We start from the raw sequence: 16980 nt of genomic DNA on the forward strand, positions 1-16980 counted from the left end.
CAGCCTACCCTTGTGGTAACACCAGTATTTACACTGATCACGTTCCCAAGCACCATTCACAGCAGTCAATAGCAGATGCTACTCACTGAATTTCAACCCAGACGTACTCTCAGCACTATGGGAAAAAACAAAGTATGTAAAAATATTTTTCTCTTCAGATTACATTCCTAGGAGTACTGACAGTTTTATATAAGCTGCATAGGTATACGCATACTAAACTACATGTTTTTAAAGCAGTGTGTCTACCTATTAAATAAAAAATAATTACAGGGCAAATCTCAGAGCACCCTCTGAGCTGATGAAGCTACTGAGAAAGAACAGCTAAAACAAAATGAAAACCAAGCAATTTCAATATTTCCTCCACCTCCTCCCTACTTTTCACTTCGCTGACAGCCTCTTATTTTGTGTACCAGCAATCCACTACAGGGCTAACAGGAAGATCACATAGAAGCCTTCCAGCTGCAAAGAAGTATTTTTTGGACAAATACTCAATGACAATTGGGGAAACAGGAGAATAAGAGGTCCAAAAGATTAATAGCTATTATATTTCTAATGGTAACTGTGGACTTAGCCAGCATCTGGTTCAGTTACTGTAAACTAGACATTTTTAAGAGGCATAGGGAGAAGAAAAGCTATTTTGTGTTGTGCTTTTTTTTAACCGATATTTGTACATACATTCAAGGAAAAAAAATAGTATAGGTGAAGGGAATCATCAACTTAAAATTGGCCTTCCGAGCAGCATAGCATTGATTCAAGAGCTTCTCAACACAAATTTGAACCTACAGACTTCCCCAAAGTCAACAGCATAAATGTAGTCTGTGCTGCCCAGCTGGAATCAGTCGTAACAACTGAATCAAGCTATCAGCAGGGCAGTCAAGGGGGAACATTTCTACAGTTCCTGAACCAGCAATTCACAGCACATGAGCCTACCACAGTAAAACCTTCAGAATGCTAACAACTGACTTTATTTTTCAAGGATTTGAGTAGAAGCAAAGGCTTTTATCTGGAGCTGCAAAAGAAAAAAAAAAAGCATAATAGTCAGACTTGTGCAGAACACAGTACTTAGCCTCATAACGCACAAATTACAGCTGACAATGAAGTACGGCGAAAGTGCATTTAACGAGACAATCTGAAGTCAGATTTTTTGATTTTCCAGTTGGGACTATAGAATCATAACGGTTGGAAGAGACCTCAAAGATCATGAAGTCCAACCATATACCCAACGCCACCATGCCCACTAAACCTTGTCTCAAAGTGCTACATCTAAACATTTTTTGAACACCTCCAGGGATGGCGAGTCCACCACCTCCCTGGGGAGCCCGTTCCAATGCTTAACAGCTCTTACAGTGAAGAAGTTCTTCCTAATATCCAACCTGAACCTCCCCTGGCGCAACTTGAGACCGTTTCCTCTTCTCCTAAATTTATGAATTTAAATCTTAATTTTCATGATTAACATTACTTTGAGGAAACCTGCCTTGTAGTTAAAAGCAATCAATAATTATTACAAAAAGATCTAATGCTACTAGGTGCACAGTAGGGATTACTATTGCAAAGTTGAAGACCTGTATTTTAGTCGTTACTTGGGTCTACATTGTTGTATTTATTCGCAAACATCTTTCACATTCTGCGGACTAGACTGCTATTCCTTGAGGAGCTTGCAGTATTTCAGAATAAAGTTTCTGCTTATAAAGGAGCAGACTTCTGTGTATGTTTCTTACCCTTCTAATTTCATGACATGATGTACCACCTCAGAAACTTCTGCTTCTGTATTTAAATTTCTCTTTTACCTTACCCACTTCCTCCATTACTGTATCACAAAGAATAAAGCACTAGCATATTTTACAATAGCATCACACCAAGAGACAACAGAAGAATTAGTACTTCAATAAAGCACTTTCAACTCTTGCCACCATACCCACAAATTTTGGAGGTAGTCAAGCAAGGACACAGCAAATTAAACCTAGTATCTTTAGTCCTCAGCTCTCTTGTTTTTCATTTGGAACAGGGAAGAAGAGGAGGAGAAAACAGATCATCTACAACTCTGAAATAAAAAAAGACATTCAGTTTTGGGTTACTGACTGAATATGGCATTTCAGATGCACACAAAAGGCTTTGGTAGAAGATTTAAACTCTCTTTGGAGGCCAACAGCAGAACCACTGGGATAAACTGAGGACCGCTGTAATTTAGTGAAGGAAATGGTGAAAATTGAAGTTCTTATGCAAGTATAACACAGTAACAAATGAACAGTGTTAAATATGCCAATTTTCTTGACTTTTTAAAAATTGTTTGGCTAAAATCCTAAAAAAATCAAGTGCTTACACAGTAGATAAATACAGGAGGAGATGTTCAGTTCAAAGGCTTTACAATAGCACAAGGGCTGCATTGTACCAAACTGAACTTGAGAAGCAGCCAAGATGAAATGGTTTAAGCTATGTTTGCACTCAGTATATTCCAAATGACCACTAAGCTTGCTCCAATCAAAGCCGGGTGTAAGCAATCAACTTTATCATCAAATGTCATGCTCCATATTAAGTTGATGTGATCCCATTAGCAAGTTTAGAGAACAGTGTCCTCGCTCTCAGAAAATGAGGAGGAAAATCCCCACAAATGTTTTAGAAGAAAGAAGAATAATTATTCTCTATCTCAATGGATTCTTTATTTGATCAGCAAACTTCTCTTCCAATCTCAAAACCTAATGCATTTTTCATCATCCTACAATGCCCCTCCGTCCAAAATATTTAGTAGGAACAAAATAGCTATTTTTGCTGTCGCTTAACAAATGTAACAAATCATCCAAAATTTAAGAAAAAAAGAAGAAAATTTAGACAGCTAACTTTTCAAAGGCATATTACCAGCCTTTTTATATGCTAAAAAAGCAATATGCCTCATGAGGAATTGTTTGGGACCAGAACATATTTTCGAAGCAGAAGTATTTTTTGCCCTTGCACAAAAAAATAAGCACCCTATCAAAACTATTTGAAAAAACAATTACAAGTATAAATCTATTTAATAACAAATGGAACGCATGTGCTGTCACAAAGACCTCTAGAAACTAGATAATTGACCCCGCTCAAACACCAGCACTCTCGCTCAAAAGAAGAAATACGGAAATGTGTTTATTAAGGCTCAACCCCCAAGTATCAAGCAACACAATACTCCTCTCCTGAGCCGAATCAAGCACAACAGTAAACATCCTGCCATCTTCAAAAGGCATTATCAATAATGAATGCATCCTCCTTACAGGCCACAATACTGTCCACCAAGTCAACTCTCAGGTCCAGAAGAGTCAGTTCAGATTATCTGTAATATTTCTCTGATTCAGAAGACACTCCCATTCAATTCAATAGCTACACCTGAAAGGCACTAAAAAAAGAGTTAATTTACTTATGTGCAAAGTTGGAATAATTTTTTTTCTGAAGAACTATCAAGGAAAAACTGGAAGATGATTAGCAATACAATCACTTCCTGCTCCCCCCTCTCCACAAAATATACAAGAAGGAGGTGACAAGATAAATAAATGTGGGAAGCTGGGCTTTGAAAGATTGAGGAAATCTGTGCCAATACACTGCTACTGCAAATAGAAAGTAGAAGCTACTCAGATCTCTACAATTAAGGAAACTTTTCCAATTGTCAGTACTATTTAAAACCACAGTTGAACTTGGAACCTGCAACGTAACTCCAACTTTCCTGGAATTAAAAATAAGAATTACTTTCTGGAGAGCAGAAGGGGGTGGGGGACACCCTAAACTGTCAGAGAGAGGGGACAGAGTTGCCAGCCCAAAATGAGAAAGGGGAGCTGGGGGAAGGTAACCTTTTCTGGTTTCTCCAGCACATGCACACCAATTAAGCAACAAGCACTTTACTGAGGAGTTCCATCTTTGCCTTTAAATCCGTGCCCTGGGGCGAGACTCCTTGCCACAGGAGCACTAGTTTCTGTCCACACTTCTTTCCACAAGCCAGGACAAAATAACCAAAGGCAAAAAATGGGGAGGGGGAGCCCCACATCCTAATCTTTACAGCCATCATTGAGCTGTGGTTTCAAAAAGAGAAAGTGGATGTTCAGAAAGTCTTACTTCCAATGCCAAACAGCTGACCACACTCTTAATATCGTTTTTCTGGAAGGCAAAAGGCATATTACGCCTCTTATTTTAAAATGGAGGATTTTTGTTCCTTGCTCTTCAGGAATCAAAAATACAACCTGTTTTTTCTTTCCACAGTAGCTACACTGCCCCATGCACACACTCGGAAAAACTGATGACACAAGCTATACTCTCATCTTTAATGGAACCACCAAAGTATTTCTAAAATAAACAGCTTTTAGAATACACATTGGTCTCGGTTAGAATAAATTATAATGTAATTTTGTACTACTTTTTCCTAATTATTTTACAAAACACATATGTTTGCAGGTTCAATATTCTAAAATAGATCTCATGTGGCATTCTGTGCTGGTTTCTCTTCTAAATACAGTAGTTTCTAAACTGTATGACACACTTTTCTGCTGTTGATTAATACGAACCCAAGAGGGAATGAATGTGGATGTGCTGGGAAACAAAAAGAAATTATTTTTTAAAGGTTCCACAATTTTCCAGAGCGTAAAGGAATAGCTCAAAAAAGCTTTTACTGAAGAAAAACAAAAGGCAGTGCTTGGGAAGCCTGTTCAGCCTACTGTGCATATGACACGGGATACTGTTTGTGCTGCTTTCTTCCTTTGGAACTGCAAGAGAGTTTGGTACAGGGGACTTCAGACCTTGGGAGTAATCACATAGAAATAGAGTGAGTAGGAAATACATTTCAGTTACTGAACAGTGTATTCCGGCTTTGTTTCCAAAAGAAAGGATATATCCAATTCCCCGATAGCATCCTTTGGTAGGCAGCAGCCGTTGAAAGAAATTAGCACTGGAAAAAGAGAATTAGCTTATGGAGAAAGTCATGTTTAAGATATGTTCAACTTAGTATGTCAACACTTCAGAAGAATTAAATCAGCATACAATTACAGAGGTATATTGGAAGGATGGAAGATATACAGAAAATAAATTATTGTCTCACAAGGGTTTGAAAAGCATGCTCGTCCCTTTGAACAGAAACAGAAGATGGAACACAGGGGTGGAGGAGAGAGAACCAAAAGATGCATAATGCAGAAAGATCAGTCACAGTTTAAGAGACAGATCTTCTGCTGTTAGTGAACAGATCAAAAGGAACTAAGTAATACTAAAAGAAAAAAAAAGATCACAAGAGGGTGGGAGCAATAGAACTGAAGCTGAGAGGTTTAAAAACTTCCCATGTGCAAGCAAGTATTTTAGAGTGAATGTTAATCCCACAACTATGATTGTGAGCAGAGTGAGCTGGAAGCCACAGATCATAACCAACCCCTGAAAGGGGGACTCTACATTAAAGGACAAAGTCTCAGGACTAAAGACAGGACAGGAATGGTCACTCATGCCACAGGGCTATAATAGCATGCAAGTTTTTCACCAAAGTTAGAAGGTATTAATTCTTAAGCTAATAGCCTAGATAGTAGCTGGATGTTGCAAAGAACAACATGTTTTCTAGAAGACAACTGCATAGCAAAGAATCATCAAGGAGATAGGATCATTTAATTAGTGTATGCCATAAATCAAAGAAAGGAAACTAACTTGTTTCTGCAGAGCCAGTGTCTTCGCAGAGACATACACTTTGAAGTACATTCTGCAACTTCATACTCCTTGAAACTTTCTGAGAGCAGCAAGCTCTGGGCACTCTTTGCAAGTCCAACTACAGATCCCAAACGTTCAGGACAAGACAGGTAAGCTTCAACAGCTTTCAGTCCTGAAAACTTCCAGTTTCTTCTTGCTCTAAGATTTTAGCCAAAAGCTACAAAACAAAGGGGTATGCAGCCAGTCAATGTTTAGAAGAACCTCAGTTGGGGATACACAATCTGCCTCCTCAGATCACTGCTCTTGGAAGTTACACCAGCAGCAGCAACCTCAGAAAAGCTCGTAGTATTCAAGATTACAGGACTGGTAGCCTGAAACAAGTTCAGGAGTTGTGTTGACTAGAAGTTTAGAGGCAGTTTAAAAATACATTGTCTAATATATGTTAATTAATATTATTTTAAAATGCCACTCAGCATCTAGTATTAAAGATGGCAAAGGTAGCAACATTAAAAAAATCTTGGAGCTGTTTAGAGAATTCAAGCTTCTAAAAGAGAAAGAAGAGGTGGTATCCATTCTTAAATCAAGAGAATATTTATTGTGTGAATTACATTCTGCAACTTCACAGATTTCAGAGATAGACACATTTCTGACGCTTACAAGTTACCACAAGCTTAATGAAATGACCCTTCAGACCATCTGGTCTGGATAAACAGGTATGATCATTCAAGGACTGAATATAAAATTCGACCAGGGCATTCCTTATAGAACTGACCTCCTTCTTAAATTTATTAACTATTTCTTAGCTCGTAGCATGCAACAAAAAATACTTAATAAACAGTATATCACTTGTGAAGACACACTCAGGTGTGCATCACAGCACTGTTACTCCCTTTCTTCCAATTTCTCAGGCAATTTTTGTTATACTGTCAATTTACAAACACGTTTTAAAAATGCATCAGTGCTTACAGTCTCAAAATCCCACTATGCTGATCTGCAAAACAGCTCTCTTCTGTTTCAAAAACTGCTTGCAAAGGGGATGGCTTGGCTTTCCATCACGATTAGATTCAGAAGTTGCTAAAGAGAGGTCTTATCTCCCATAACCCACCCCTCTCAGGAAGCATAGCCAACACATCAGACATTCCCTCTTCCCCAACAGGAGATCCTTGTCTTCTACCAAATGTCTCGTGATTCGAGAAGTAGGCAAATGTGACAGGAATATTCCAGAAAGTTACATCCTGCCTTTAAAGATGCTTCCTCCACTCTCTTTAACTGGGAGAGCGGTTTATGGCAGACAGAAGAACTGCAAAAGGTCTGCTACCAACAGCTGCTTCTAAAAAATGAGCTCGGAGGAACTGCTCAGAATAATGTCAGATTTCCTGTGACAAAAATCTCCCTACAGAACTGCTGTGAAACTGGAGGGAGAAGCCAAAGGTGTCACACTTGGGAAGTGGTTCCTCCTGAACTTTCCCTAAGGAGTTTTCCAGCTTGGAGACAGAAAACTGGACTCTAAACATGAATGTGGTATCATGAAGAGAGGAGGAATTTCCAATTCACCAAATAAAGATTTTAAAGATATGCTTGCCCTCCTGTGATGGGTGAAGAGTAGAAAACCCAACATCTGCTAGCTGAATGGAGTAGTGAGGACCCCATGGGAGAGACTACAGTTCAGCCAATGGACTTAAATCCAAATATTTGTCCTGGATGTCCTCTCTCTGTCCTAACAGTTCATGGCAGCAACTGCAAAAATAACTTGAGCATCGTAAGAGTTTATTTGCGGAATGCATTAGATACTAACTTAGAGGAACATTAAGTCAAAATTTCAGTGCATGATAAAAGAAAAGAGAATAAAATCATGAATAAAAGTTTTGCCTATAACCAAAACTCATCTGGTTATTCAAAGAAAGATTTCCAATACATAAAAGCAGCATTTGACAGCAAGAAAACCCAGCCAAGATGAATAAACACACGTGGCATTCACTTTTTATTCAGTGTAATATGAAACTGGATGCTCCAGCTGAGAGACAAGAAGGTAGGCAGGAATTAAGTAATATTTTTAACTTTAAAAGTAAGAACATCTTAATTTCAGTAATTTCTGAGACCAGCAGTGAGCATAATCTCTTGGAAGAAGAATAGTTCGGTTCAGCCATATAATGCCGTAACAGCCGCTTAAAAATGGTTGCTGTGCACTTTGTTAGCTGTGGCGCAAGGGACCCAAATCTTTACAACAGAGTACTGGCTCTGTTGCAAATACCGCGGCTATGTAAATTCGTTTAAGCAATCCTAGTGGTATGTACTTCAGCGAGAGCTGGAGTACAGTTCCAAATTTTCAATGAATTGCTGACAAAATATTTTTTCTATAGTCCAGCCAAAGAGGCGTTCAAAGCTTAGCTTCAACTTCATAAGAAATGGGGCAGAAATCTTTTTATGCACTCTTACCTGACTATATCTTACACATATTCTTCCATATCAGAAAGTAACACAGTTCTTTGATGAAGAGGGGGAAAAAAAAAAAAAGAAAAAAAAGTGCTGTAGTAATGAATCAAGAGTTAGTTCAAACCAGAAAGATTATATGCAATGATAAAAATGGACACTGAAGCAAGAGCAACAGTACACCAGAGTCCAAACTTATTCTAAACATATCCTCAAAGTAGCAATGAGTGTCTGTCTTCTACATGCCTAACTGCAGAAAACTGCAATTCATTCGATATCCAAAAATGTTTTAGAAACAGAAGGCTCTAACAAAAGAATAGCTATTATCAGCACAAGGCACATGCAAACCTACACAATTTCAAAAGCTGTCCTAAAGAGACAGCATTACTACATGTCAGGACCAACACTGACCCAAGGACAAAGCTTAGCTTTTCACTTATTGTTGTCAAAAAAGTGTTCTTATATTCAAGACAAGAATCTTCAGCTTTCATTAGCCAAAGTAACATTATTTCTACCAAAATAAGAAATCCTGTTTGCTGTTCAGCTCTTATGTTCACAGAAAAGCACATGTTAGGAAGCCATTTCTGGACACTGCCTGCTCTGTCTGATCACAGGAACAGAGTAGCACTTTATACTAGTAAATGGAGAGCGGTGGAAAGTTCACAACAGTTTCCCACAGAAGATAGATGCAACATGGCTGGCATCAGCAGAGTTTTCCCCTAAATTCGGAGAACCAGCAGAGAAAACTGCTGGAGTAGGCAGGACACAAGAAAGTCAGCACAAGAGCTGGTTAGCCTGCTTCCTGCTGCTCAGCAATAGGAAAAAGGAAAGCAAGCAAGCGACAGAAGGTATCATCGCTACATTGCACGATTGTATCCATCCACGTTTATCTCACAGTAGAAGAATTAGTGTTAATAAAAGAAACAGGCTTTCAGACTCAATTAAGACTACCCTCGAAACAAATCAATCCTAATATTATAGGAAAAAAAAAAAAAGAGAAAACTATTTGGACTAGGAGGTTCAGCTGTGTGACATCAGCTGTAATACTTTTAAATACTCTTACAGTATGTGCTTTACAAACGGAAAAATGGTAGAAAAATGCAAAGAACTTAAGATACAAGCTACAGGTACCTTGTGAAAATATAGTCAGTTATTCATAGGATGAAGTGAATATCCTCTGTAATTAAAGCTAAATTAAGAACAACTTGTTGCCTATGAAGTATGTATGACATTAATACTGCCAAGATAACAAGAAAAAAACCAAACTTGATAATTTGCAAAAAAAAAGTTGCAAGCCTTCAACACTTTACAATGATTGTTCTACCTGTAACAAGACTACTAACTTTGTAGGCTCTTCCAAACCTTTCACTCCACAGAAATACACCATGCAGTACAGGCTCACAAGATGCATATACGGTCTAAGATAAAAGCATTACTTTAGTGTAACACACTGATCTATGGCTAACTGGAAGAGGGAAGAAAAGAAAAAAAAAAATCATAACCAGGAAGAAAAAGACTTTGTTTAAATCACTGTTGTATAAGGAATGGTACACACTAGCAGATTTCCATTGAAAATATGAAAAATAAAACTTGTACATCAACCTTTTTTTCTTTATTAAATAAAAAACAATGTGAAAATGTTACTTTCTTACCTCCTCCTCTGCACCAACTAGACCAAAGATACTACATGTATTCTAATACATAAATATCATAGTTTCTTTCAGGATGGAACTCGCTTCAAAAAAAAAAAATCTAATAGGAAGACAGAACATATTTTGCCATTTAATTTACCCTCAGTCATGACAAATATTAGCTCACAATAAGAACAGATGAACACAAGAGAGAATCAGAGAGTAAACTGTTTCTTCAGATGGAAAACAAGAAATGGGAGTATTGGAAGAACAAATGAAGTGAGGATTCCAAAATGGTGGGAAATAGGCACAAGATGAATCACAAAAAGGCTCTAGAGCTACAAAGAGATAGGAAAATCAGCCCCTTTCTATCAAGGAATTATCTTTTTCAGTTTCAAGGTAATGCTGTTCGAACAGCTATTCAATGCTTGATACTGCACTGTTGCAATACACTTTTTCGTTTAGATATTGCACTTGTGAATGCGCTTTACCTGTGCTGACTTAAAAACAGTGCCAACATTATTGAAAGATTTCCATTTGTAATTCAGTTCAAGACAACTGTATAAAATGCCAAGAAACTTATACTACAAACTCATTACCTTTTCTTTCAGTTGGGAAAACTGGTGATGAGCTTTGAGATATAACCAGGCAATGTTAAAGTACTATGAAAGAAAACCAGATCCATGATTTTCTTAATGCCTGGATGATATTCCAGTGCTTTTTTGTATATTCCCTGCATGGGGAACTCAGCCTTCTGACAGGAATTAGAGGGCAAACATTCTGCAACTGCCTTATGGTAGGACTAGGATTACTCTTTTCCACTCATCTCTCTTCCTCCATCATGCTCTTCTATCTTCTATAGAAGTTTGCCCCTTCTTAATTTCTAGAATGCTCTGAAGAGAGACCATTTCCCACTGATATCAAACATCCATAGTGGAGGTAAGACATTTTCATCATAACACCAACAGAATGCACTTCAGACTAGAAAGATCAGGGAAACGGATACCTTGGCATTTATTTTGATGCTGTATTTATTCTGCAATTATCTTCAAAATATAAATTTAACACGATGATAACGTCTTCCAGCTCTCCCTGGCTTTCATATCTCAGTCAAAATTCATTTCAGTGTATCTTCAGTGCATAAAGATAATGAAGGATAATCAAGATAATTATCTGAAAAGCAGTCTTTCACATGTGTTTATATTGACCGACGCCAAAACTAAAGACTCAGTTTGTCACTTTTGAAATAGAAGTCTGGTCGTCTGACCCTGAAACTTTAAGTTTGCTTTCTGAAAACTATTTATGTCCAAAGCAAATTGACCTGGTGATGAAAAAACCCCAGCCACAAACAAATTTTCAAGTCATTTTTTCAGTATAAAAGCAAAACTATTAAATGACATTTGCTTTTCATTCAATCATCTTAACTCTGTTTAGACTTTCCAAATAACTAGTAAAACCCCAACAATTCTTCTGAATTAAATTTTGAATTTAAACATGACTTTCAAAAGAACGCTACAAAAACATACAGATGATCCTTTTTTTCCCCCTTAGGAATGCATCATATAACAATTAACTGAATATGTATCCTTGCTGATGCAGGGCAGAACATTTCTCAAATGCATAATGGATAACAATATTTACAAGAATGGCCATTAGCAAAAAAATAAAAATATAAAAGCTCAATGGAATAAAGCCACTGATTAGGTGTTCTTAAAGAATGAAAATGAAACGTGTAAGGTTCATAAACAAAATGAACTTTTTTGTTCTTCTTTGTTTTGGTATAAAAATGATTGCATGCTGCACTAAACAACAGATCTGTTAAAAAAAAAAAACAGCCCATGATTTATGTAGTACTCGCAAGCATTAGTCATACAAGTGTTCCTAGTATGACCCAATAACTGGTCTGTAAGACTATATTCTATGTTAACTTTTGAAATAAAGTCTCCACAAACCAAGATACAAGTATAAATTAGTTTGCATTCTAGAACCCCGTTTCATTAAAAAAAAAAAACAACCAACCCAAAACAGACCATGATTTTAAAATTTGTCTATATCCTCAACAAAACCAGTCTTATTTTAGCAGCAACCAGAACAGTCAGTGAAAGTATCATGAAAATTATCTCTATACCAAATTACTAACTTCTAAATAGATCTTCATTTACCACTTAGCAGCGTCACAAATTTAGACATTTTAATACAGAGATTTAAACTAGAAAAATACCTAATTAAGAAGGGAGAAAAAAAAAAAATGTAAAGATACATACGACCACTCAGACTCCAACTGCTCTTTGTAGACTTTCAGGACATGAAGAGCCACAGTCAAGTTCCCAGGATCCAGTAGTTCTCTCACTTTCTCTGAATTAAGGCAGGTGAACAGGACCATACAACAATAGGCAACAATTTTGTCATCACTGTAGGTTAGGCATGTCCTTCAAGAGAAAATAAGGAGTTAAGAGAGTAAGCTAAAACTGGTCCTGGAAAAACAGACTAGTGGCATTCAGTTCATTGAGTTGTTCTTCTTTGCTGTCTATTTTAGAGAATCATGAATTGTCATTGCCTAAGAGGGACAGAAGTCATCTGCGAAGAAAAACATCTAACTCCTAGCTGATGGTCAAACTTCACAGGCAATTACAAAACTAGTGCTAAGTTGGAGCTAACTGGAGATCTAGAAATTGGGTGAAACCATAATAATCATCTGCTTCTACTATCATAAGGTCTTTCTACATCCAGTGCTGACAAGCAGGCTCCAAAACCACACTAAGAATGATCATCAAATTGAATGAATGTGCCTTTGTTACTAGCTCATTACAAAACATTTGGCCAGACACATCAACAATATTGTCATGCGTCTGCACAAAATCATTTATGTATTATTTCATTACACATATGTCATCAAATATCCAGGAAGATATTCTGGTGAGGTTAGGAGGGGGACTAAAGGGTTGGAAGTCTCAAAGATTAAGTCACTTTTGTAGATTCCATCTGATCCACAAATACTGACAAGTCTCCACGGCAGCAAAGTGAATAAAGAAAAAGCTATGTTCTCGGAAATGAGTATAACTACTTGAGAACAGCTCTGAAATAAAGCTTACGTTTGAAGCTCATAATTTGAAATACAGTTTTCTTCCAGTTTCTGTTAAATTAAATCCATTTACTATTAGTTTAGAACAAACAGGTTTTTAAAGGTCCTGACCCCTGCAGTTGACTAATAAAAAAAACCATCTACAGGATATGGTCTTAACCATCCCATTTCTCACCAAAGTTATTTTTCAAAGCTTCATGGCGCTAGTAGAAGCACAACTACCATGTACAAAAGATTTGAATATGACCACAGAAACTACATTAGAAAAAAACCTGCATCCATGCTTACAAGAAGAGATCTGGGAAAGCACACTTCCAAATGCTATTCTGGGAATCTCCATTTCCTGCTGCAATGTTTCCAAGAAACTGGAGACTACAACGAAGAGCTGGGAAAAAAAAACAAAAACAAAAAACCCCACATCAGAAAATATATTAACAGGAATTCAAAGAAACACTAATAATTTTCATTTAAATGACAAACCTCAACATTACAGCTGTACACCACAGAATCCCTCTCAATTAAGCTTTAGGTGCAGTATTTCACTGCTACTGTACATAAATATTTGCATTTTCTCTTCTAACGCAAATAATTTTACAAAGTATTCTAGAACTATATCCAAAACAAATAAATATTTTTCCTCAGATTTAACGTATCAAAAATTGGTTACTAGTGTTTACAAGGACTAATTGACTCTGTCAAGGTTTAAGACAGATTGAAATCAGTGAAAGCTAGGAGCTACAGTTATCACAAAGTGAAGCAGACCCACGCTGAACCAGTGGCTGCCACATGGCAGTGGTCATTTTGCCTCTTCCAGATCTCATGTGGCCTTCTTCCTCGTATTGAATTAACACAAATAGGCCGCCTGTCATCACCCGACCTCTGCAAGAGCAGCTCTGCCTGCTACTAAGAGAGCTCCCCAGGGACCCTCCCTAAGCTGGCCAGAGACCGCTTGAAAATTTTGTTGCAACAGGTAGAGCCAAAGCAAGAGAACTGAATCTGTTCCATCGCTGCCCACGTTAAATTCTATTCAGCTGGACAAATCATTATATAATATGACGATGTGCTCAATAGTTTCTGATTTCTATCCCAGAAAAATTAAAGCCAGTACTCAAAGTAACTTTGCCTCCAATTTTAACACTGAATTTAATACGGCAGATTTCTACTATCATTATAAAGGATTTATTCCAGCCTCCTCTCAATATAGACTTAAAATATGGGAAGATGATATTTCATCATACAAGTTAATATCCTGGAGCCCGCCAAAAGATGTAAATTCATGAAAAACAAAAGCAGGAATCCACAGACCTCATAAAATTAGAACACCTTTTTTGGACTTATTGCCAGCTCTCAATAGCCTGGCCCTTGTTAACAGGTTGGCAAAGAAACTTAAAATTAAACGTTAAAATGCAGTTTAACAGATATTACAAACAGCAGCCTATTACAGATGGAGGTGGCTGATACTGCCAGGTTCTGCAAATATAAAATTAGGTCTCTTTGAAAGGTGCTGTGCCAGCTGGCAGCCAGATTTCCTACAGAGGTCTGGGCATGTGTCCTCTTGGGAACAAAAAGAAAGCAAGTTTAAAATGAGGTCACTTGGGCTTAGGGAATAGTAACTTTTTTTTCCATATATATTTTTTAAGCCAAAAATATGTATGTCCTCTCCGTAATACATTTTGAATCATATTCTCCTTTATGCTTTAGTTCTTAAGATCTCTCTCTCTGCACATCTGCACTTTTTTATTGTTTTCTGTCATTCTGCTTCCACTTTTCCCATCCATCTGGTTCCCATCCTGCTGACTCAGAATTTTTCTGAAGGACAGCAAGCATGGGCATGCTACTTTTCTAGCAGACATTTTATGGAATTACTTCCCTGCTAGAAAGAACTAACAAGGCAGTAAATCCTAAGAACAGGGTATTATTTCTCTTGGTGAACTCCTTACCTACTCTACTATGACAAACATCTCTCAAAGAGACTGAGGTTGGTTGATTATACTCCAAATCTTTACCTGATATTTGCTTGACCTTTTTCAGCTATCAATTATACTTTGGTCAATACAGATCAAGCTTTTTTTAAAAAACAAACAAACAAACAAAACCACCACAAACACCCACCCACAACAAAACTACAGACTAGGAAAAAAAAAGTTAAAAGATATTTTAGAATAAGTTGCCATCCTTACTGTAACAAAGATGAAATGCTATGAACATGTTTGCAGTATGATAATAAATATCTACAAATTCTCCATTAATCACATGCTGGAGTCTTAACATTTGTGAAAGCAACCAACACTGCCCTTGTTCAATTGCGATGTGCTGAACAAGCAAGAAGGATCCAGGAAAAGGTCATGATTTTGTGGATGTACCATAAAAAAAAACAACAACAGTTTCATCTGTAAGCTTTTGTTTTTAACCAGTAACAGTTAACATTTTTCTTTTAATTAGAGGACACAAATCAATATATGGGCAAGCAGATAATGTGTGAGACAAAAGCTACTGTGTCTATTCACAACTAAGCGGAAAAAGAGGGTGTCTTGATAATGCAACATTTCCCCATGCAAGTAATCTCACATGATGCATCTCAGCAATTCAAAAGAAAGATATGATTCTACGAACACCTAACTGAGCTACACCAGGAGTACAGATTACACGCAACAGGCCTTAGCTCACAATCTGTCCAACTAATTCACGTGCTCTCTCACAACTACAATGCAACTGCTGCACTGCTTCTGCACTGCCTGAACTCCTTTTCCCTACAAAAAAAATGTAGTTCATATTACCAAAAAATGTAACTCATTTCAGAGTACTGAGCATGATGCCAAATACTGTTCATGTACTGGTGTGTGAATACTTATGCTTTGGCTTCATCAATCACAGATCTACCTTTGAGAAGCCAGGTCTGCTGGGAGCTGATGAGATTCACCTGACCAAGTGGGACAAGAGGGTCTTCCCCAACAAGCTGGACTGATTTATACAGTGAGATCCCACCTGGAGTACCACATCCAGCTCTGGGGTGCCCAGTACAAGAAGGCCATGGACCTGTTGGAGCAAGTCCAGAGGAGGCCACAAAAATGGTCAAAGGGCTGGAACACCTCTCCTATGAGGACAGGCTGAGAGAGTTGGGGTTGTTCAGCCTGGAGAAGAGAAGGCTCCCAACAGACCATATTGAGGCCTTTCAGTATATAAAGGGGCCTTATAAAAATGATGGAGGGAGACTTTTTACCAGGGCCTGTAGTGACACAACAAGGGGCAACAGTTGGAAACTGAAAGACAGTGGGGTTTAGACCGGGTATAAGGAAGAAATTTTTTATGATGAGGGTGGCGAGACAGTGGCACGGGTTGCCCAGAGCAGCTGTGGATGCCCCATCCCTGGAAGTGTTCAAGGCCAGGCTGGATGGGGCTTGGAGCAACCTGGTCTGGTGGAAGGTGTTCCTGCCCATGGCAGGGGGGTTGGAATTGAATGATCTTTAAGGGTCCCTTCCAACTCAAACCATTCTATATGCCATGTCCAGCAGTCACAGATGGGAAGTCAATGACGAAGAGCGGCAAACAGCATTTAAAGTCATTACAGCACCAAAACTAGAGTAGTTCATCACAGCATGTTCTCTGAATTACACAACTGCATGGTTACACTTAAAAAAACCCCAAACACTCCCCCCAAATACCCATAGGTGCATCTGGTGTTCTTGCAGTACGCAAATGTCTCATATGCAGTGTTTCTCTCCAAAGATGACTCCAGATAAAATGTACTAGCCTAGCACCAAGCTACCAAGTGACAATGAATTTTGATATGAGCATTGGAAATCTACACTTTGGTGTTTATGCTTTAAAAAAGAAACCTCAAAAAAAACCCCAACTAGAGCTGTTAATTCACAGCAAAGTATGCATGTGTTAAAAAATGCAAATGCTACAATAAAAGGATGTATTGCATTCCCAACTATGGAAGTCTTTTCTTAGTGTTTAATTTCCATGCTGTTTTTTTGTTTTATCTCTATTGGACTTGACTGCTACAATGTATGATTTAACTATGCTTAGAAATCTGTAGAATATAGATACTGTTTTTCTCCTCTCCAAAAATTTCATTGTCCTTACAGCAAAAGCAAGGAAAAAATCTAGAAGCCGATTAAGACACACTTCATTGCAGTTTACCAGCTGAGACGATTTTGCCATTGCTTCAATAAGCCAAGTGCTTTCTGAAAAGAA

General features: G+C 37.8%; 1 protein-coding gene across 1 annotated transcript in view; it reads right to left on the reverse strand.

Moving 5' to 3' along the window:
* Positions 1-13649, reverse strand: part of ATXN10 (ataxin 10) — a 75048-nt gene extending 61399 nt beyond the window's left edge. The window contains exons 1-3 of the mRNA XM_009696846.1: positions 13547-13649; positions 13069-13165; positions 11963-12127 (exon numbers count right to left, since the gene is read on the reverse strand). Of these exons, the coding sequence (XP_009695148.1) occupies positions 11963-12127; positions 13069-13165; positions 13547-13649 (365 nt within the window). The remainder of the gene's footprint in view (positions 1-11962; positions 12128-13068; positions 13166-13546) is intronic.
* Positions 13650-16980: the final 3331 nt, after the last annotated feature.

The sequence above is a fragment of the Cariama cristata genome, unplaced genomic scaffold, assembly GCF_000690535.1.
Source record: "Cariama cristata isolate BGI_N322 unplaced genomic scaffold, ASM69053v1 scaffold12200, whole genome shotgun sequence".
Lineage (NCBI taxonomy): Eukaryota > Metazoa > Chordata > Aves > Cariamiformes > Cariamidae > Cariama > Cariama cristata.